Here is a 22625-nt window from a genome sequence, read left to right on the forward strand (position 1 = left end):
CATAGCTTAGGTTAAGTTGGCAGAGTCTATGTGGTATTTGCCTTTTTCTGCTGTAGCCCTCTTCCTAGGATAGTCTGAGCATCTATTAACCATTTCCTTATCTGTCACTGCAGATGATGACACTGGCAGCCTCCTCATCTCCCCTGCAAGTGAGATTTGCAGAGTAGTATTTGCTCTTACTTTCTTGAAGATCTTCTCCATGCCTTAGCTATACATCCTGCAGGTCAGGATGGAGGTACTTTGGCAGGGAAACTATTGTCCTGTTCTTTGAACAAACTGATCTTTTCGTATTTTTTTTTTCTTTGAAGCTATGAAAAGAGCACTAAAGCTGAATTTGGCTCACTTTCAATCCCCCAGTGCTTCTTTTTGAAGAATGCAGCACAATCCTGATGATGTAATTTTTTGTAGGACACGTTTACAGAACAGGAAGTAAATGTGGCATATATACTCTGCTGGAGTGGAGATAACCTCTAATTCTTACACTTGTTCCAAAGATACAGAGAGGCTTTCACTGGAGATAGGTAATGTATGCAGGATTTCTTTTTAATGACAGAAATGTGATTGGAAAAGGTACTTTACTAGTATTTAATAGGTAAAGTGTTACAAATATTATTTAATCAATATCTAAAGAGTACCAAAATGCCTTTATTTTAATTAAAAGAAAATTCTATAGTTTCTAGGTAGTAATCCCAAAGGCAGAATACAATGATATTTTCTATTCAGCAGGCCACTTGCTTATCTCAGTTGAACCTGTGTAAATGAGAAATAACATCACTAAATAGATCTAACACACACAATTTAAATGAGCTCAAAATCTGGGCTACAATGTAAGAAATTTTCAACACAAGAAACTTTACAGATTTTGCAAAGTTGGAAATCTCTTTTTACTCTCACTTTGATTGTATGTTGGTGTTGCTTCAGTGGCATTAGCCATGCCTTAAACCAAGTAAACACTGACTGTTGTCTTGTAGTGCTGTCAAACATCTTCTAAAAGGTCTCATGTATACAGCTTATTAAGGCACCTAATGTATTGAACTGCACAAAAAAAAACTTGTGTAATCTTACTAAAAGCAGGAAAACTAGGAAGAATGTGGTTATCATATGGAAATCCTAAATATAAAATATGTCCAAACTAGGGAAAAATGTTACAAAGTAAACTAAAAAGACAGTCAACATTTTTTTTCAGAAAACTCGCAGCATGAAACAGGTAAAAAATATTTATCAGGCAGGGGAACAAAAGGCCATGTGTGATGGCAACACAGAAGGATAAAGCAAGACTGAACTTCAGTTTTTAGAATTTTTTTTTTTTAATAGGAATTGGTAATATATGATTATAAGTTGGCCACAATTGTCATGCCTGATTTCATGCCATATAATATTAGTCTCCTATATCATATTAAATCCTTTAGTGATTTAATATGAGTCCTTGACTTGTAATAAAAATGTCTAAATAGGAATGTGTCTGCCAAACTTGAAAGTATCAGCTCATATATTTTTTAATGGGAGGTTAACTTGATTCTAAGTTTTGTGTCTTTAAAAATGTGTATTCTGATTTTAAGTTGGTCAAAAAAACAATTGATTGTAGAGTTGAAAGTGTTCTGTACGTCTCAGTGTAGCACTTAACGTGAGAAATTTTAGGCTTTGAAAATTAATGTTAGAATCAGTATTGTATTTGGCATTACAATAACCACAACACTGCTACCCTTCCTGTTCATATTCTTTTAATGCACAGCGAAAATGTATGTACTCGGAGTGACAATTGAACAATGGCTGTGCAAACAGCAGCAGAACTGAGACCTCCCTCTGTCAATAGCTTTGCCATTAGCTTTAGTGTCTGCAGGATTAGCTCTCACTTCTGTTATGTCCAGTAGGAGGTAGAGCATATGCATGATGCACATTATGCACGAAGCCTGGTTTGTGGTGGGGGCTTTCTCTGTGATAGCACACACAGAGCATGGAAGAGTACAGAAGGTCTCCCCAGCCCCACTTCACCACCATGGGGCTGAGTACACTTAACTGAGGTTGCCTCTGGTGCTAACCTGTGAATAAGGGAGTAAACCAGAATTACAGAATCATAGAAAAATAGGGCAGGAAGAAACCTCAGAAAGTCATCTAGTCCAACTCCCCACTTATAGACAGGATCATCCCTGTTTAAGCTGTTCCAGTCATGCCTTTGCTTCACCGGCTTTTCCATATTTCCAAGCACATGGGAATGCCACAACCTGCTTAGGGATTCTGCTCCAGTGCTGAACCATCCTTATAGTGGGAATGTTCTTCCCGATATTCAACCTACATTTCCCTTGTCACAATTTATTTCTTGGATAACCTGAGGTATTTGTATGCCTCAAAGTTATAGACCAAGGGATCAAGCACACGATGCCTTCACACAGAATTTGCTTGACTTACTCTGGGGTAAAAGTAGAGCAGACATCCAACCTAGAGTTTGACCCTGGTGTAAGTCACTCCATTCTGGGGTAAGGTTACCCTTCAGGAAATGGGAGGGTAAGTTAAACCAGTGTACATCCTAGGGTAGCCTCTTTACTGAGTAAATCCAGTGCAAACCCGACACCTGGTTCCATCCGTTTGCAGCAACACCTACTCTAGACAGCCGTCTCTGGAGAACTGGCCATGTGTCTGCTCCGGTCAATGGTGTAATTCTACTCCAGGGTAAAATATGAGGTAAACTGCCCAGGATAAATGCATAATCTGTCCACACCCTAAGGCAGTGGTCACCAACCAGGGGATCTCAATTCAATCCACTGGTAGATCTCGAAGCCTCTTGGAGTCAGAGGCTGGGATGCGGGGCTGAGTGCCCAGGTGCATGCAGGTCAGTTTGTGGGGGAGGGAAGGGGCAGGGGCTAGATCAAGGCCCCCACGGTGAGGGACAGTGCCACAAAGGCAGGAGCAAGGGTAAGTTGAGTGGGGCCCCGGCCAGGTGGGACTTACCTGCTGGGGAGGCGCACCCCGAAATATTTTTTTCTCCTTCTGCATCAATCTGCGCTCCACCTTCCCTCCCTACAGACTTACCTGCTGGGGGGCGGGGGGTGGGGAGGGGAAGAGAGAGTGACAGCAGCACACGGTAGCTCTTGGGTTGCTTTTAAATGCCAAAGGTGATCTCCTACTTAAAAAGTTTGGAGACCACTGCCCTAAGGTTTCCAGTGCACACAAACTCATTTACAAAGACGGCTAGATTTGCATAACTTGTGGTATTTGTATGCTTCAAAGTGAAATTTAACGGAGAGTTAAATGTAAATATGAAACATTGCAGGACTGGAGCCTTATAATTTAATTGGCAGAGAGGGGATTTTTATCCACAGTATTTAAATGGCAAAAAGATCATTCAAATTCTGACCTAACAATTTCCAGTATGAGGCCATAAGTAGTGGAGCATGCTGCCTCACTCAGTGGCAATATACAGCTGCTATCATGTTCATATTGCCACTTGTTTGGAAACAGCTGCATTGTTCATCCCTGTCTCTGTTATATTTATCAGCAAAAAAGTCACCCCAAACTTTGGCACTACACCTGGACGTTATGCATTTTAACTCCAGTCGGTAGCCATTTTCAGCGGCAGGGATTTAGGATTGGAATCTCTTTGCATTAACACTGATGTAAATCAGAAGCACGTTTCTTGACTTTGATAGGTAGAAAACCACTTTAAATGACCAGAGGTTCAGGCCCCTCATCAACAGGAAATGTAACATGTTTAAAATTGCTTTCTAATGAGTTTCAGAGCCATGGTATGTGCCAGAGTTTCTACATCTTGCTTCAAGGAGCGGGAAATAATAGGTGACCACTTCTTGAAAGGAGACTGTTGTGTAACCTGCCCCTGCAGTACTGTGTTACTTCTCTCTTGTTCTTTGCCAGACAGGGGGTTGAAGGATTTCTACATCAGTCAGAAAAACTCAGCACCCTTTTTTTCACTTTTTGCTTCTCACCTGTTTTCAACAGTAGCATGTTTATTTAATCAGGTAGTAAGAACTTATGCCTCCCTTTTTTATGATCTTCCTTTGTGTGCTGTTAAAACAGGTGCTAGCACTGCCACTTCTGAGTTAAAGGAGACTTACCGGACCTCTATAGTACTTCAGAACTGCCCTGTTTTTGTATTTAGGCTATTGGCTGGAGTTAAAGGTACTTTTAGGTATGGACATCGTTGTGTATATGCTTCAGAGACAGTGAGGAGCTGAAATGTTCTTTCAATTGGGACATTGCCTTGGAAATCATTTTACCAACCTGAAGAACAGCAATTTGTCTACACAAGCTGGGCATGACTCATCAACAAATGAAATAATTTTATCTCGGCAGTAGGTTCTAGTATCAGAAGGACTATGTGCCCACTTGTAAATCACCTGGCCACTTACACAAATTCATCAACAGGTCTACATTTAAACACAGCTCAGGTTATTCTGTGCGTATGCACTAGAATATTATCCATCCCCATAAAGATAAGCAGTAGAGCTGGGTGAGTTCTGAAAAATAAGGATCTGCAAATATCTGCTCAAATTTTTGCAGGGAAACAAAACACTTGGTTTAAGTATAGGCAGACAAGGTTCTTTGGCTACACATGATATTTTTTATTAAACCAAGTAATTAGTCAGAAAAAAATGTTCTTTGCAACCTTTCGGACACAAACACCCTTCTTCAGGCATAGGGGGAGTCTGTTTGGTGTCTGTTTGCTCTCCTGGGTAGACTAGAAAAAATATGCAAAATACAGGTCTGTGAGAATGCAAATACATGGCAGTAAGGTTCAGAGGGAATAAGCATTGAATTGCAGCAGTTATCCTTCCCCACACTCGGCTTTCTCAAGAAGTCTGAAGAATTAGAGAGCTCCGTGAAGAGTACCCTGATCCTTCCAGAGGTTTGCCAAGAGCCATGGAGAGGTATCGTAGAGCCAAGGACTCGGATCAAATGGTATGATTGACAGATTATTAAAACCATGCTCCCCTGCCTGGAAACATCTATCAATCATTTCACCTGCATTCTCAGTATTCTAGCTGGTAAAAGCAGGTTCATAGGTAACCAAAGAAGGAACAGTTACACACTGATATGGAGACCAGCCATGATCTCCCTCTCCCAAGCAGCTCCTGAACTCAGAGCTGTACAGGGGACACCACTGTATACTGCAGTTTCCCAGATGCAGATGTTATCTTGACTTCCCAGGCATCCTGTGGGGTAAAGCCGCACTGAGTAGCCAATGATAGACTCCAGCTGGTAAAGCAGCTTGAGAAGCAGCCACACCATGGACCCCCAAGGACCTTCATTGCCATCTCTAGATTTTGACAGCAGTTTCTCTGCTCTGAGCTAAACATCTGCATCCAACCTTCCTCTTTCCTCCATTCACAGACTCTTCACCTCAAGCTCAGTCTATATATGTCCTTCAACCCTCTCTGTATTATGTACCCAACATACCTTCTTTCCCCTGACTGTCCTGTCATTTAGTTGATCCCCTCCTAAGTAAAGCCACAAAAAAACCCACAGAATTATTATAATGTTGTTTTTATTTATTTATTTATTTTTATTAATCGTTTTTATTTATTTATTATTTATTTCATATTTCACATTCTGTTTGTGTATTCTATTGCATGCCCTACCCTTGCCTGCCTTACCTGTTTTGGTTGTAAATATTTCTAAACCATGTTTGTGCGATGTCTGACATAACTCTTTGGCACAACCTTCATACACATAAGTAATATTTTCTGACCCACCAGCACTTGCCTTCCTATGGATGTTATCTTCAATATTTAACATACCAAACCATTAGCTTCCACCACATCTGGAAGGCAAAGTGCATGCAGAAACGCAATAATCACTGTCTGGAAACAAAGCTGGCTGAATTTTTTTCCCCAAAAATTGAAATTTTGGGGAAAAAAATTAGTTTTGTGGCAAGGTGATCCCAGTCAAAATATGGTTTTGAGGTATATACCTTGATTTTGGTCATCTCAGCAGTAATGCCTGCTGTGACTCATGGAAGTTGTAATTTTAGGTGCCTAGTGCAGCCTTCTCTATAGGCTGGTCTCCTTATCTGGATTGCATCTCCCATGGGTTATTCCAGTCATCCTTATAACTCAGATGCCATATTGTATCATGGGAAACGTAGTACATCTAAGTGGCCCAGTCCATAAAATGGAATAGGCTCATGAGATAGAGTAAGTACTGGCATGGGTCCAGTCCCAAAGAGACAAAATGAAATGCTCGGATGTTTCTGAACTGATTTTTTTTTTTTTTTTTTTGGAATTTCTGTGAAATATGATGGCAATTGTGGCTTTCTACCCCAAGTTCAGTTAAAAAAAAAAAATTAAAAAAGCCAGAACTTCACACAGAATGGAATTGCTGAATTTTGATGTTGTCTAAATCTGGCCCATTTGCCTGCTTCTGATCCCTGACCCAGGGCAAGAACAAGAAGAACTGGAGTAAAAAAAACAGCTATGATGGCAAAAGGCTAAGTAGGGAAACCCTAGAGAGTAGAGCAGCCACAATGGAGAAGCAGTGTGGGAAAGAGAAAGAAGCAAAAGAGAACAAAATGGAGAACTGGGCAATGTGTGTAAACTGGGTGTGGACTGGGTCACCCATTGGGGTCACTCAGGAATGGGATTGGCAGGGAACAGTGGATGTATATATGCATCTTAAAGGTCTATATGTTAAAAGAGTATCTCTCTTCTACATACAAATGCCAATCCTGTTTGTTTGAGCAGACCAGAGGCATGATCCCAACCTACCAAGTAACAGAATGAGGCTGTGTCCTTTAATACAACGTACAGAAGACAAAGTAAATTGCTGTGCAATTAAGCTATGTCAACTTCTAATTGCCTCTAGAGATATATGTCCCAATAAATAAGAGCACTGCTTCTCCAAATGCAGAGGAAGCTCAGACAAAAAAAATACTCAGACAAAAAAAATAGACTAAATGATTTGTTTTTATTTATTTATTTCAGTTCTTAGAGATGCATCTGCTAGCTATCTTCGTGTGTCTGGCGGTGATGTTGCACCAATCTGTTGGACAGGTAGGAGCCCTCAGCTTCATGGAAGAGGCTGAGTCTTGTACTCAGCTACTTTCTAATTAGTCAGTAATTCAGAAGTCCACAGGTACAGTGGGATTTGATCATGAGTATCTTTGACTGTCACATGTACTGGAAGCCATGGTGCCCAGCAGGCATATCAGAAACCCAGCTGTTGGGAATCAGAGCAGCCGCCGGCAGCCGCTTTCTAACTCCCAGCGGAGCAGTAAAACTTTCACCTCAACAGGCGGGTGATTAATGGATGGGGTGAAATTAACCAGGCACAGACGCGTGTTGGTTACAGGAGATTGTTTACTTACGTCGCCCAGATAATGATGTGCAACACAGGCTGAGCCTTTGTTCCGTTACAGATGCTTCGATTATAGTTAAGTGTATAGGTTCGGGTTACAGTCGAGTGATGATGAACGTGGTGCCGGAATGAACTGTTGTGCCTGCAGGGCTTTACTATGACAAGATTTACGATGATGGGGAGTCATTGTCGGAAGATCAAACCGCCAAGTCACTCTGATGATGGGCTCAGGTTTCTCCTCAGAGATTCCCCAGAGTTCTCCAACTTAGGCAGAAGTTGCTAAACTATTTATAGACAGAGATAACTAATGGAGGTATCCAATGATGGGCTGATAAGTGGAATCTTAAATTTTCTGGAAAAGCAGCAGTTCTTTGTGTTATCAGGTTAAAAGGTAGTGGGTCAGGTTTCCTGCCTGTTACATATGAGGTTATGAGTGAGGGGCTTACGCTTGTTTCTTGACCAATTATATGCAGTTCTCCCTCCGGGTTTTGTTTCAGGAGTTTCTGGCAAGGATTTCTTTTAACCCTTAATTGACTACTGTGTGCAAAGTGAAGATGGTCTGAATGGTGTCTCTTGCTAGTGGCATGGGCACTAATTAATTGAGTTGTGACACCAGCATGGTAAATTGGCTTGGAAAGGGGGACATAGTATGGACTCCCCCTCTCTCCCCTTCTGCTCCTGTGTGTGGGCACATATAGAGAACTGATACTCCTCGTGCCCTAGTTGTATACAGACGTAACCCCATTGAGTAAGTATATTTGTTTTACCTCAGTGCAAGCAAGTGCAAACCAAACTCTGCTTATTGGTATAGCTGGGATGATTTCATTAGATGCCACTGCTTTTTGGATCTCCATTGTAGTCTTCTGTCACCCTCGTGGAAACAAATAGGGGAGAAGGTACTTTCCTACTGGCTACTCCTAAAGTAAAGATTTTAAATCATTGTTTTATAGACACCAGGCAATTCCAAATTATTCATATGCAGAAGAATGTCCTTTATCTGAACCTTGGTTCTCTTAATTTTCCTAGATGTCCCACACAAAAGACATAGTCCCAAACACCTAATTCCAAGATGATGGGGACCTGATGCCAAGGGAAGGAATTGGGAAGGCATGGAAGTGTTATCATGAATTTCACTGAGGGTTTCTTGCTTAAGGTCCTCTGTCTTCACATGGTCTGAGTACTCCCTTGAAACCAGCCTAGACATTGCCCTTCATGAGGGTGAGCCCAGAGCTCCTTGGACATGGACACTAGGCTCTTTAGGTGATGGCAGTGTTTATTAACCCCATATATCAGACAATGAGCTCCACTTGGTTTCGCTTCTGATGGGGTCTTTTCCCCTTTAAAAGATGGATGGCAATCAGAAGGGAAATGTAGCAAGGCAGGAAGTCTTGCTAAAACAATAAATGTTATTGGGTAACAACTGCAATGTAGCAGGCAGAGTCCTTGGATTAGAAAGTCCAAACCAAATGTCAGGTCAGCCAGACAGACAATTCTAACTAGCCATGGCCCTTTAGGGTCCAGACTTGGGGCTGTGTTTTCTTTCTGTCCCCTGGAGGCATAGGGAGAGGAGTCCACACTGGGCACATGCAGACATGCAGGCACCTGTGTTTCGTGGCACCATAAACTTCTTTGCCACAAACTGCATGCATTGCACATTAAACCATGCAAAGTACCGCTAATTTGCATCATGGGAGCAATATTTGATAATGGGATTTCCCAATCACAAAACAAAAGAAACAAAAAAAAAAAAACCAAAGAAAAAAAAAAGCAGCACAAACAAACATGGAAAGAGTTAAGCACCGGGATAAAACGCTGGGACAAATATGGAGACTGGGGAGCGGCAGCCCTGGGCTGGTGCTCCCCTGTCTCCATGTACCTCAGCGTGGGGGCTCCATAGTGGGTAGAGATGGGGGAGCAAGCAGTGCTGGGGTGCCTGCTCCCTTGTCTCTACCTGCTGCTCCCCAGCTGGCTAGGGCACAGGGTACAGGGTCTGCCTGCCAGCTAGCCCCATGCTTAGGCACCCTGTGCCCCAGACAGTGCCCCTCCCTTCTCACAGCACATGGAGCCCAGCTGGGAGGAGCTGGGCATGGCCTGCAACAAAGAGCACATGCAGGGGCCTGCGCTGCGGCAAAAAGTTGTGGCATAAATTGTGTGCCCCCACTATTTTGCCACTGCAAGAACACACCCCTGCTCACCTGGACATGGCCACTGAGTCCCCTTTTCCAAGGCATTTTACCATGCTGAGTTTTTGATATACCTCCTGGGCACCAATCCTTGCAAGATAATCTCTGGTTTCTTCTGTATGTAAAACCTCCCAAATTTACCTTGATGTCATGATGTACATGTACTGAAAATGTCCCTTTGTGTGGCTTAATGGCGTCACACATTACGCATATCTGAGTTCTGGGGGTTTTAAATGAGTTTGATTCATTGCAAACTAAAATACATCCCAATGTACTTTAGTTTGCAACATTACAAACTAATGCAATGTAGTTTAGTTTGGAATATTGCAGCCATTGGTCAGCTTGCCCCCCCTGGCCGCCCCGGCCACAGGAGAGGTGGGCAGGCTCCACAGAAAAAAAAGGATTGGGCCCCTCACCTCTTCTGCCTTCACCAGGCTCCCGCAGCCATCAGGATGCCCGGGGCCACCTGGGAATGGGCTGCCTTGCCCCTAGGGCAGTGCAGGGAGGAGGCAGGTGGGTGGCTGGGTGTGCTGGCAGCTGAAGAAGGTGGTAGGGATGGTGCACAGGTGTGGGCCTGCCTGGGTAGGCTGCTAGCTTGCCAGGTGCTGCCCCAGCTTTTAGGCACTTGATCCAACACTTCCTCAAGCCTTCCCATGCTTCCAGCTAGCTGTGCACTGTCCCTGCTGCTTTCTCTGGCTGACAGCACACCCAACCACCCTCCTACTACTTCGCTTGGCCCAGGGGCAAGCCAGCCCATCCAGGCAGCCTGAGGAATCCGCTAGCCGCAGGAGCCTGCTGAAGGCAGAAGCAGTAAGGGGCCTGATCCTTTTTTTCTGCAGAGCCTGCCCGCTTCTTCCGCTGGTGGGAGGCAAGATGACAGATTAATGGCTCAGATTAATGTCCCCCTGGCTACGCGAGAGGAGCACAGGCTCCATCAAGGGGAAAAAAAGAAAAGAAAAAAATTATTGGGTCCCTTGATGCTTCTGCCTTCAGCAGGCACCTGGGACCACCAAAAGAATAACATACATACAGTGACAGAAAAATAAAACCAACCATTTCAATTAGAAATTCACCGTTTCAATTTAGGGGACATAGAATGCAACTCTAAGGACTAAAACCCCGTGATGTGTACAAGCGCCCTGGCTATCCTATTCTCTACCAGCTTAAACACCCATCCATTCCCTAGTGCCAGGTGAAAGATAACTCTTTCCTTACCTTTATTGCATGCTGTTATACTGGGAAAGAAACTGCGGTTGTCATAGGTCACAGAAGTATTCCAAGACATGACCACTTCCCATCACCCGTGAGTCTCCTGCTACCTCCGTAAGAAGAGGGAGAGGAAAAGCTGCCCCTTCCTAGCGGTGTTCCATAGCTCAGGGGTATGCTGAGAAAACCTACCAGGAAACCTATTCACTTGAAATTAATACACGTTAACATAGAAGAAACCTTTCCTGTGTGGTGTTTGTTGTTGTTGTTTTTTTTTTTACTTTAGAGACCTGCTTTGGGTTTTACTGCTTTGTCTCGTTCTACTGCGGATAACCACAAGGTGATTGTTGACAAGTTCAATGACTTAAGGAGCAACGTGAGCCCAGCTGCTAGCAACATGCTGAAGATGGTATGTCACATAGTGTCGGCACAAATCACAGAGTCATGGAAGAGTAAGGCTGGATTGAGACTCAGGAGGTCACCTAGTCCAGGAGCTGAGAGACCTGGGCTTTGTTACTGCTGTTACTCCTGTTGCAGGCTTTTCCTATGACCTTGGGCAAGAAGGAGTGGCAAGATCATACAATAGATTCTAAAGCACAATTCCCACATGCTGTTGACTCATCCGCTTTTAACCTCTCTACATCAGTTTCTCTCTCTATCAAATGTAATGAAGAGTTATTTGCCTCCAGGGTGAAGAGAACTCTTAATTTACAGATCTAATAATATTATTTTGAGATCCTGGGATTAGAGGGGCTTTAGGAGATCAAGTCTCATTTCTCCGCAGAGATCTAGGTTGCCGAGATTCTTAGTGTTGCATAGCACAGGATAGCAGCGACGGCTCTACCACGTACCCTTTGCAGGCATTGCTGCCTACTGGAGTTTTGTGCAGTGGAGCACAAGTTTGCCCTATCATCCTGTATACTGTAGGATGAATGTCCTCTAGGGCAATCACACAATTATTAAAGCAGGATGGGAAGTGGGTTGCAGGCACTGTTACCAGATTTGCCCATCACTTTGGGCTGTGCTCATTTATTAGGGGTACATTTCTGGGGTTTCTGTAATTCTATCAATGGGCCCCTCATGTTACTTGTGTTTCTATATAAATGGGGCTGGGTTCCTCCAACCACCGAATCAGTCAAACACATATATGCACATACGCACATAGATTAACAGGGCATGCCTGAGCCAGGCCAGATTATTCAGCATTGACAGGCTAAAACTCATATAACTTGAACTCTTTTCATCAGGGAAACAATAAAATGCAGTCAAACACAAGCATATGGGTTAACAGAGCACATCTGAGTCAGGCCAGGATATTCATAGATTCATAGATGTTAAGGTTGGAAGGGATCTCAGTAGGTCATTGAGTCAGACCCCCTGCCTGGGCAGGAAAGAGCACTGGGGTCAGACAACCCCAGCTAGATGCTTGTCCAGTCTCCTCTTGAAAATCTGAAGGTAGGGGAGAGCCACCTCCCATGGCAGCCCATTCCAGATTCTGGCAACCCTTGCTGTGAAGTTCTTTCTAATGTCCAGCCTAAATCTGGTCTCTGTCAATCTGTGGCCATTGCTCCTAGTTATTCCAGGAGGTGCCCTAGTAATAGAGCATCTCGTATTCCCTGCTGCCCTCCCCTAAGGAATTTATAGGCAACCACAAGGTCACCTCTCAGCCTTCCTTTACAAAGGCTGAAGAGATCTAGGTCCCACAGTCTCTCCTCATAGGGCCTTGCCTACAGGCCTCTAACTATATGAGTGGCCTCCTCTAAACCCTCTTGAGATTTTCCACATCCTTCTTGAAGTGCAGTGCCCAAAACTGGACACAGTACTGCAACTGCAGCCTGACCTGTGCTGCATAGAGGGGAAGCATCACCTCCCTGGACCTGTTTGTCATGCATCTGCTAATACATGACAAAGTGTGGTTAGCCTTGCTGATCGCTTCATCACAATGATGACTCATGTTCATCTTGGAGTCAACTATGACTCCAAGATCCCTTTCTGCTGCCGTGCTGCTGAGAAGGTCGTCCCCCAGCCTATAAGTGTGTTGGTGGTTCTTTTTGCCCAGGTGCAGTACTTTGCATTTGTCTTTGTTGAACTGCATCCTATTTTGTTCTGCTCATTTTTCCAACCTCTCCAGATCCACCTAGATCCATTCCCTACCCTCTGTTATGTTAACTTTGCCCCATCATTTGGTATCATCTACAAACTTGGACAGGGTGCTCTCTATGCCCTCATCCAAGTCACTGATGAAGACATTGAATAGCACCGATCCAAGGACTGAGCCTTGTAGGACTCCACTGCCCACATCTTTCCAGGTCAATATTGACCCCTCCACCACCACTCTCTGCGTGCGACCCCTAAGCCAATATGCCACCCACCTGACCATGTAATCATCTACATCACAGCCTGTCAGTTTATTTACGAGAACAGAATGAGATACTGTATCGAAGGCCTTCTTAAAGTCTAGATAGATGACATCTACCTCAACTCCTGCATCTAGGCATTTTGTGACCTGGTCATAAAAAGAAACAAGGTTAGTCAGGCAGGAACTACCTGTAATTAACCCATACTGATTTCCTTTCAGCATTAGTTCCCCTGCTGGGCTCCCACAAATGTGATCCTTAATGATTTTTTCCAGAGTTTTCCCAAGGATGGAGGTGAGACTAACTAGCCTATAGTTTCCTGGTTCCTGCCTCCTCCCCTTCTTGAAAATAGGAACACATTGGCCCTTTTCCAGTTCTCTGAGACCTGATCAGAGCACCATGAGTGCTCGAACAGCCATTATAGTAGCTCTGTTATGACACTGGCCAATTCCTTCAGCACCCTTGGATGAACTTCATCTGGGTCTGCTGATATGAACACATCCAGCCGCTCCAAGTGCCACTTCACTAAGTCCCCGCTAACAGTTGGTGGGCTGGTGTCCCTCCTGTGTCTATCTATGATTCAATTGGGAGACTTGTCTTGGTCTGTATCTAGGAATACAGATGCAAAGAACTCATTGAAGAGCTCAGCTTTGTCCCCCCTCTCGATCACCAATTGCCCTAGTTTGTTCTGTAGGGGTCCTATGCTATCCTACACCTTCCTTTTGCTTCCTGTATACCTGAAGAACTTTTTGTTGTCCTTAACTTTTGTCGCCAGCCTAAGTTTTAATCCTGCTTTAGCCTTCCTGATTCTTTGCAAGTGTGAGCCAAGGAGATATACTACTTCTTGGTAGCTACCCCATTTCCACAGCCTGTGTACCTCTTTCTTCGCCTTTAGGCTTTCCTGCATTTCCCTGTTCAGCCAAGAGGGCATCTTGGCCCCTTTGTCTTCTTTTATGTGCAATGGAATTGTCTCCTGAGCCCGTAGGATCGCTCTCTTGAGGAACAACAACCCTTCCTGGGTTCCCATTTTGCCAATGCTCTTAAGCTTTAATGCCGCACTAACTAATCTCCTAAGCACATTGAAGTTAGACTTTCTGAAGTCTAGCTCTTCAGCCCTCCTGGTTAGTTTATTCACCCTTCACCAGGTAGTGAATTCAATCAATCTATGGTCACTACAAGGTTACCTTGTACCTGCAGATTCCCCACCAGGTCATCCCCTGTAGCTAACACCAAGTCCAGCAAGGCATTTCCCCTAGTGGGATTGTATACCTCCTGCATTAGGTGGAGGTCCTGTATGCAGGTTAAGAACCTATGTGAGTAGTTTGATTTGGCTGACTGCTCCTCCCTGCAGATGTCCGGGTAGTCTAGGTCACCCATAACAACCATATCTCTCAACTGTATGACCTCTCAGAGCTGTCTGGAAAATCCCAAGTGTAGCTCATCTTCATGGTGTGGCAGTCTATAGTAGACCCCCACTACTTTCCCCCCAACCCTCTTGTATCCTGACCCATTCAGCATTGACACCCTCATGTGTCTTAAACTCAGTTCATCCCTTATTTCAGCAGGACAATAATAAATGCAGTTAGACACACATGCACACACACTAACAGAGTATGTCTGAGCAGGCTGGGTTTGATCAGCACTTTCAGCTGATACCCTCATGCGCCTCAAAACTCAACATGTCCCAATCTCTTGTCACAGTGGTCCTAGTAGTAGCTCCCTTGATGAGCAGACCACAGCATAGTTTTGTGCATTACAGGGGTCTTTGGCTTCCATAAAAGAAGCATTGTTGCAGAGCAAATGGGGAGGTCAAGGGGAAAAAAAAAGTAAGTAAGGTTCAGAGAGAGAGCAGAGCAACCAGTTTGACCATAAATGTTATGTATCACCAGATATATGAACTTATGATGATACCAGTAGCAATAGGCATATGAAAGAGACAAATAAAACAGTTACAATATTACCTGGTTTCAATTAGGTATTTGGGGAAGTCTAGCTCAAGTTTGATCTGCAAAAGTCCTGTTTAGAAAGCTGTGCCTAGAGTAAGAAAACAAAAGTCAGGTTTAGAAAGTTGTGTCTGGAGTAAGAAAGCAAAAGTCAGGTTCCTAGAGTCAGAAAGAGAAAGAGTTGGGGTCTCACCACTCAGCGAAGCTTGAACCAGTCGAGGGTCCCAGGTGTTGGTGGGAGCTTGCAGACAGGCAGAGCCCTCAGCGTGACCCGTGGAGGGATTCCAGGCAGAAAAGGAGTGAAACGGGTGCAGTTTTGGATCCAAGCACCAGGACAGAAACCTGATCTTGGGTAAGATTTTCTAGAGAACTAACAATGGCTCAAGGGGAAATTCTAGGTTTGTTTAGGGATAAACGACGTAAACGATGGCTCATGTGCTGGATAACAGGAATTAATCACTCCTGGCTATTGGTGGCATTACTCTGAGGAAGCTCACAATAAAGACAGGCAGATTCAGTGTTTTAGGTACCAATAAAGGAGTCATTACTAGAATTGGTCTGATAAAAGCTGAGCTGGGTGTGTGCAGACTTGGGTTGATTAGCATTTGGAGCTGGGATCCCCCATCATGCAGTGCTCCCCTGCTTCTCTGGTCCCAGAATTCAGTGCACTCCTTGCCTTGGAATCTCTGTTCTCCATCCTGAACTCTAATGAAGGTGCTTTCCTGTCCCATCTCCCATGTAAATGAGATCAGGGGAGTTGCTTCACTCCTATCACCCTTGTCTGGAGGGCTTTCGGTGGGTCTCCCACCGCATCTTCATTGTCTTTTATAAGTCTGTCCTCTAATGAGTTCTTGTTCAGGGAGAGTTGGGGAGGGGGCTAAGACCTTTGTGAGTCTGACAGGCTGCGTCCTGTGCCAGGGTTCCCTAATAACACAGAGCTGAGAGGTAACAGCGCTTACATTAGGGTAGCATACTTGAACTATCAAAAATGATGTCCCTTTTCAATAAGATGCCTTCATCCAGGGTAGTCTCCAAGACATGGAGACTTGGGTGGACTTGGCAATAAAAGTCCTACCTTTGGGAGTGCTGGCTTGAACAGTTTTCTTTAAGGAATCTATCCACATTAATAAATAGTTGAGCAGTTATAATCTTCAGCATTATAAAAGCTGACTGCTCTGAATCAGGTCCTCAGGCATGAATTGGCCTAACTCCAACGACATGCACAGGATTGTGCTGAGTGATGGCAGCCCAAATCTCTAAATGTGTTTTCAGTTCTACATTCTCGGTTATGAGCTGTGCTTACACTGCATGAATATTTGCCTCTCTGTTTCCTTAAGGAATGGGACCCTGACGTGGCAGCTAGTGCTCAGAAATGGGCAAATAAATGTCAAAACACCATCAGCCCTGACGAAGAGAGCACTGTGAGGGGTAAGTGAAGGGTGACTTGCCACAGCTAAGAAAGCCTTGCAAACAGAATATGGAGATGTGCAGATTGCACCTGTATTTCAGCAGGATGCTCACTGCTTTCTCCACCTGCCAGCACACCCAGCTGCCCTCCTGCTACCCCCCTGTGCTGCCCCAGGGACAAGCCAACCTGTTCCTGGGTGGGCCCAGGCAGTGGGAAAGTGGCAGGGATCATTCATGGGGCACTGGAAGCTCTGGCGGGCTCTGGAAAGAGTTGCATCTGCCGGGTGCTGCCTTTAAGCTAGGGTAGTCCTGGCCCACTAGCAGCCTGCTCAAGTGGCCCCAGGGGGAACCACCACCTTGGAGGGAAAGACGAGGATCCCCTGCAAATCTGGGGCTGCTTGACTTGCCAGCAGCTTACCCCCTGACTGCAGGTAGGCTCTACCAGAAAAAAGAAAAAAAAGGCTCAGGCCCCCATGCCATAACATGATTGAAGCCCCTAAACTGAAATGGTGGGTTTCAATTTCAAAACCCACTGTTTCAATTTAGAGAGCATAAAATAAAGCCGTGAGGACTAAACCCCTGACATGTGTATGAGTGCCCTAAGATCATCAGGGCTGGGACTGGCTCTTATTGCATGTCTGTGCAATGTCCTACCATGATAGCATCCTAATGTTGATCAGGGCCTTGAAGTGTGTTGGGTTGGTGTGGGCACTAAGGCACCTAGATGACAGTCCAGAGGTTACAAGTTTGAAGCCACAGCAGAAGTGTTTGCAACGTGGCTTTGTCAGATACCAACAGCTCTGCCAATTCTGTTAAATACCTTGTCATAAGGGCATGAGAAAGGAAAAAAGATTGAAGTGTGGGTCTTCAATAGCTACTGATGCCCCTTTCCTTTCCTCCAAATATTTCTCCAATCTACTTTACAATCTGGGTAAACTGTCACCTTCCACCTCTTATGACAATGAGCTCTACAGTTTAATTATACATTGTGTGAAAAAGAACTTCGTTATGTTAGTTTTAAACTTACTACTTACCAGTTTCATTTTGTGACCCCTATTATTAAAATAATATTGAATCTCCTCTTAATTCCCAAAGAAATGGCCTTACAGTTTATCTAGAAACCCATATACATTTAATCTGTTCTTCTCATCCAGTATCTTCAGTGAGATACATTGGTTAATGAGCTGGCAAATAACTAACTGTGGTCCCAAGCCTATCAAAATCAATGGGAGGTCTTCCACTGACTTAACTGAGACTGGATTAGACCTATTTTTCCCTTCTCAGAAGTACTGTTTTATGGAAGTGAAACACAGAAAGTCCCCATTGTGAGCAGGCATTGGAGAAGCCTGCTGGTTACTCCCACTTCTGGCTGTAACTCACTCTGTCAACCCCACACACGTTTTGCCTGTCTTGGTCCCATCCAGTGAAACTGCCTTACTTCTACATTCAGGTGTCCACTGTGGGGAAACTATAGCCCAATCATCTAGACCTGTATCATGGAGTGCTGTGATCCAACATTGGTATGATCGTGTGAAATATTTCAAGTATGGGGTTGGAGGAACTGACAAAAATGAAAGCTTTAATACCTATACTCAGGTATGGATAGAAACAGCAAATATCTAACTCCTGACATATTGTTGTAAGAGAGAAAAGCAATGCCAGTTCAATCTATAGCTAACATGCTATTGCATAAGGGTGGTTAAAGCACACCCATTTCTCTAGCCCAGGTTTTGGTTGGTGTACCCCTGGTGACTGGTTAGGAAGTAGGGAGTCCCCCAGTCACTGGCATGTGGGGGGAGAGGTCCCCTGGCAGCCAATCGATGAGTGGGGGAGGAAGGGCAGGGGTGGCAATGAAACCAGAATCACTGGTGGTGAAACCAGAAGTGGTCCTGCATCTCCACACTGCTGTCATGTACCCCCTGAGGCCTTCCCAAGTGCCCCTAGTTGACAACCCTGCTCTAGCCACCATCTCAAAAGGCAACATCACAGCCAAGCACCCTTTATTCCCCAGCCTGGAAAAACAAGTGTTTGCTTGGAGCTGGGAACAACTTTCAATATGAACCCAGGGCAGGGCTTGAAGTCATGCCTCTAGAGCAGGTTTGTCCAACATATGGCCCGCGGGCCACCATGAGGCCCACCAAGCCATTTTCTGAGGCCTGCGGTGCTGCGATGGGAAATGAAAGTAAACATTGTTTACTTTTGTTCCCACCCCTTGTCCCTCCCCTAGCCCCTCAGCACCTTCCTAATGGCTGCTGAAGGCCTGGAGAAGGGATAAGGTTCCCTCAAGCACCGCGCTAGCTTGAAGTTGCCGACACAATGCAGCTCTTCCCCTCCCCCCTCATTTCACGGTGTCCCTTCCTAGCCCCACCACTCCCTTCCTCATTTGCATGCCAGCCCCGCCCTGTGCCAGGCCTCACCGGCCACGTGGGCTGGAGCAGGTCGTGGTGCAGTGGGTGGGCAGGTGCGGGGGGCATGGATGCCAGCTTGGAGGGACACTGTGGCCGGGCCCGCAGGAGATGCTGCTGCTGCTGCTGCTGTGGCTGTGGCTGTCGGGGCAGGAAGCTGGCACTGCTCCTGCCTCCCTGCATCCCCCCCGTGCCTGCAGACATCTTGCTGGGGGTGGTGAGTCGTGAGCCCTGGGGAGGGAGGGAGCCCTGCCAGTCGGGCTCGGGCTCAGGCTTCCCTGGGGGAGAGGAAGCAGGGGGTGTCCCTGCATATCCCACATTCCCTTGTAGGGTCCCTGCATGTCCCCCTGGCTGCTGAGCCCAGGTGCACAGGTGTGGGAGCATCCTCGAGGCTGCCCAGGTGGCAGGGAGGACACGGCGGGGTCAGACGGTGCCCCTTGACCCCTGCACCCCCAGGCCACAGTTGGACTGGACAGGCTGTATGAGCTGTGTTGATAAAAAATTCATGATCCGGCCCCACTTTCAAAAAGGTTAGACATCCCTGCTCTAGAACTATAGTGAGACACCTTTGCTACTCTGCCACGAAATCTCAGAAAAGCATTGCCATTTTTTCAAATAAAACACATTTCAGAAAGCATCTCTGTGGCAATAAATGGAGTATCATCAGTGTAATAAAGGGCAGCTGGAAGATTTAACCATCAGATAGATATCTCCCATTGCTATTAGGCACCAGTCACCAGCTGATCAAAAACACACTGAATTCATTGAGGGTCATTTCATTCATTTTATCAGGTGTTGAAACTAATTTAAGAAGAGCTGTTTAGAAAATAAATTTTCATCCAGCAAAAAAAACCCCCAACAATATCAATGCAAAATGAAATATGTATTGTTCTGTTTAAAAAAACAACAACATATGGTTAGGTTCTCCTAAAGATGACTAGTGACATGACACTGGATCCTCCTTATTGTTCCTGACACCTAATTTCTATATTAAAAAATACATTTAAAACTTCCTGGATATTACTCACCTGTTGGAGCAATCACTGCAGTTTCTAAAGGGATATTCCCTACTCATGAGTATGGCATGTGTTTTGTATAAGAGTTTGCATAGTTCATGAATCATCTCTGAATGAAACATGACCCTAATCTATTGCATTTATTTTCATGCCTGCAGGTAGTCTGGTATAATTCTTACCAGATCGGATGCGGAGTTGCTTATTGTCCTAACGATCAGTTTAATTTCTTCTACGTTTGCCACTACTGTCCTGCGTACGTATCAATATGAACTTCCTTCATTATGAAATATTTCTGCATATCTTTTCCAATTCTTCTGTAGTTCCCACACATTAAAAATGGGGAAATGGGGAAGCATGTGCTTGTTCTATAGTCTCACCTAGAATTTAGTACATATTTAGTACATATATTTGGCATAAATTTTCAGGTATCAAGCTTGTGAACATCTTTAGATGCAAAGGAAGCAAAGCTGATACTCCCATTCACTGATATTTAATCGGATTATTAATGTGTGTTTTATTTCATGTTATGATGGACAGAGGGGAGACTTCACAAGGCTCTTAAGTGCACTGTTCAATGGACAGATGAATGGGAGAACAAATACTCAGATATTCATGGAAAGCAAAAAAAAATAAAAAAGGCAACAAACATAACTGAGTATTAGCCGGCTTTTGAGTGCAAATTAATATTTTGGGAGTGAGGAGGTCAAGTTTCATCTCTAATAATTACACACAGCAGAAGGGTATTGAAAGACTTATTTCATTGCCACCCAGGAACATTTGGAAGCTGTTCGATGGAAGGTGCTAGCATTTGTTTTTGTTGTTGCTGTTGTTAAAATATTATTTAAAAGTAAGTGCAGAAAGTATGGCTAATTTCTTTTCCTTTTAAATCAAAACACTTTTTATACCAGCTTGGTAAAAGACACGATCATTTAGGAACATGCTTCATATGTCAGCACTTCTTCCAAATATACTATTTTAAGATCCTTTGCAACGGTCAGGGGATGTAATTCTGATCACACTTTCCATTGGATGTCTTTACAATTTCAGAGGGAATATTGTAGAGGACTTAGCTAGACCATACAAAGCTGGACCAAAATGTGGTGACTGTCCGGATGCGTGTGAAAATGGACTTTGCAGTAAGTAACATACTTTAACTGATGTTCTTTCACCGCTGAATTCACATAAAAGATTATCTAATCAATGTGATGATATCTGCTCCCTCTACTGGGGAGAATGATGCACTACTTTAAACATTCAATTTACTATTCCGCTCCCTAAAACCTGCAAAGCCCAAGTGTGCATAAAATTGTCAAGGTGCATCTATCCATAGAAATTTGCAGTATGCACTGAAACCTTGTAGACCTATGTTTGATGCAAGACAAAGTATGCTTATAGTTTGAAATGCAAATAATTTCCACTTCTGGTTTTCGGATGTCTTGTTGATAAAATTGGAAATATAGCACTTACTATCTCATAAGTCCCTTCTGAAGTTTCATTCAATAAAGCTTCATTTCAAGAGCTTCAATTGAAAAGTGCTATTCTGCGCCTGGTTTGTTTTCAAGGCAGTAATTTCAAACCAGAATGAAAATAAACCATTTTTTTTTACATATATACAGTGTTATAGAACAGCCAGGGTTTAACTGTGGTGTTTGAAAAGATCTGTAAGATCTGATTTGGGCATATTGACTTTTCAACACACTTCATGACATAGTGGATCTTCTTCCTTTTCTAAGTGGCATTCAATGAATGCCAGTGAATTAAATTTGTCTTGGCCTAAGCACAAGAAAAAATCTGATTTTGCTTTCACTGAAATCAGATGAAGCCTATTTAACTGAGTGCAAGATAAGGCCCAGAGGCTATTGAGACTACTTAGGCTATAAAGGCAAAGAACTGAAGACTATATTTTAAAAGGGAAATCATTTTCTCTCTATGATGTCTTTTAATGTCTCACTATTTATGCTGTGCTTTATTTCAGCCAACCCTTGCAGGTTCCATGATACAGGCTCAGACTGCAGCACCTTAAAAGATCTGTTTGGTTGCACTGATATGGTGAAAGAAAAGTGTCCAGCTACCTGCAAATGCACCACTGAAATAAAATAATATTCTGCTGCATCACTCGGTCTTCCTTGTGATCATCTTATTTAGAAAAGAACAGAATGCAGGATTTAAGAAATCCATTCCCAATGTTTTTGGCATATATTGAATTCTGAGTAAAACTATAATGACAATACGCTTATATATTGGTCCTTAAAAATGTCCATCAATTGAAATTACTGCTGCAGTAAATTTAGATGCAATAATAATCAAGTTTTAGCTACTAATGGGCATATGCTTCCCTATTCCCAATAATAGAATTCCCAAAGATTTTCTAAGTCCTTAAACACTTTACTTTCCATACTGCATACTGGATTCTGGTTAACTTTCTTTGTGACCTTTTCCTTGCTTATAAAATGAATGCAATGCTGTGCAATAAATGCTTGGTTCAACTCTATGTAAACTGAGTTTTTTGTTTAAATTATGCTTATCTTTCAGTACTTTGTGATTGTCTCAAGGGGGACGGACCCTATCGTCATGCCAGCTGTCCTGCTTTCTGGCATAATGACAAAAAGTTATTCAGTGACCTGTAACTAAAAACTATTTACTCAGGGCAAAAGCATATTTAGATAAAACCTACTGTAAAATAATAATCTGATCAAATGCAAGCTGGTTCTATCAGCTTCACCCAACGTTTGCACAGAGACGCTGATAGGACTAAGATGCATCCAAACTGTTTACATTTGGTTTCTTTTTCTCTCTTGGTCAA

At 43.8% G+C, this 22625-nt stretch overlaps 1 protein-coding gene across 1 annotated transcript; it reads left to right on the top strand.

Moving 5' to 3' along the window:
• The first annotated feature begins 452 nt into the window (after positions 1–452).
• LOC102561092 (serotriflin) lies at positions 453–22313 on the top strand. The gene is made up of 8 exons (XM_006267396.2): positions 453–521; positions 6933–7001; positions 10981–11103; positions 16332–16422; positions 17852–17997; positions 19981–20075; positions 20870–20958; positions 21798–22313. The coding sequence occupies exons 2-8, from the start codon at positions 6942–6944 to the stop codon at positions 21920–21922; spliced, it is 729 nt and encodes a 242-aa protein (XP_006267458.1). The 5' UTR covers positions 453–521; positions 6933–6941; the 3' UTR covers positions 21923–22313.
• The last annotated feature ends 312 nt before the right edge of the window (positions 22314–22625 follow it).

This window comes from Alligator mississippiensis, chromosome 1 (assembly GCF_030867095.1).
Source record: "Alligator mississippiensis isolate rAllMis1 chromosome 1, rAllMis1, whole genome shotgun sequence".
Lineage (NCBI taxonomy): Eukaryota > Metazoa > Chordata > Crocodylia > Alligatoridae > Alligator > Alligator mississippiensis.

What these genes read in the sequence shown, in the direction of transcription:
- LOC102561092 (XM_006267396.2), top strand. Translation starts at nt 6,942, where the DNA reads ATGCATCTGCTAGCTATCTTCGTGTGTCTGGCGGTGATGTTGCACCAA. An exon ending in CTAGCAACATGCTGAAGATG is followed by an intron (nt 11,104 to 16,331) that starts GTATGTCACATA and finishes TGTTTCCTTAAG; the next exon opens with GAATGGGACCCTGACGTGGC. An exon ending in GCTTTAATACCTATACTCAG is followed by an intron (nt 17,998 to 19,980) that starts GTATGGATAGAA and finishes TCATGCCTGCAG; the next exon opens with GTAGTCTGGTATAATTCTTA.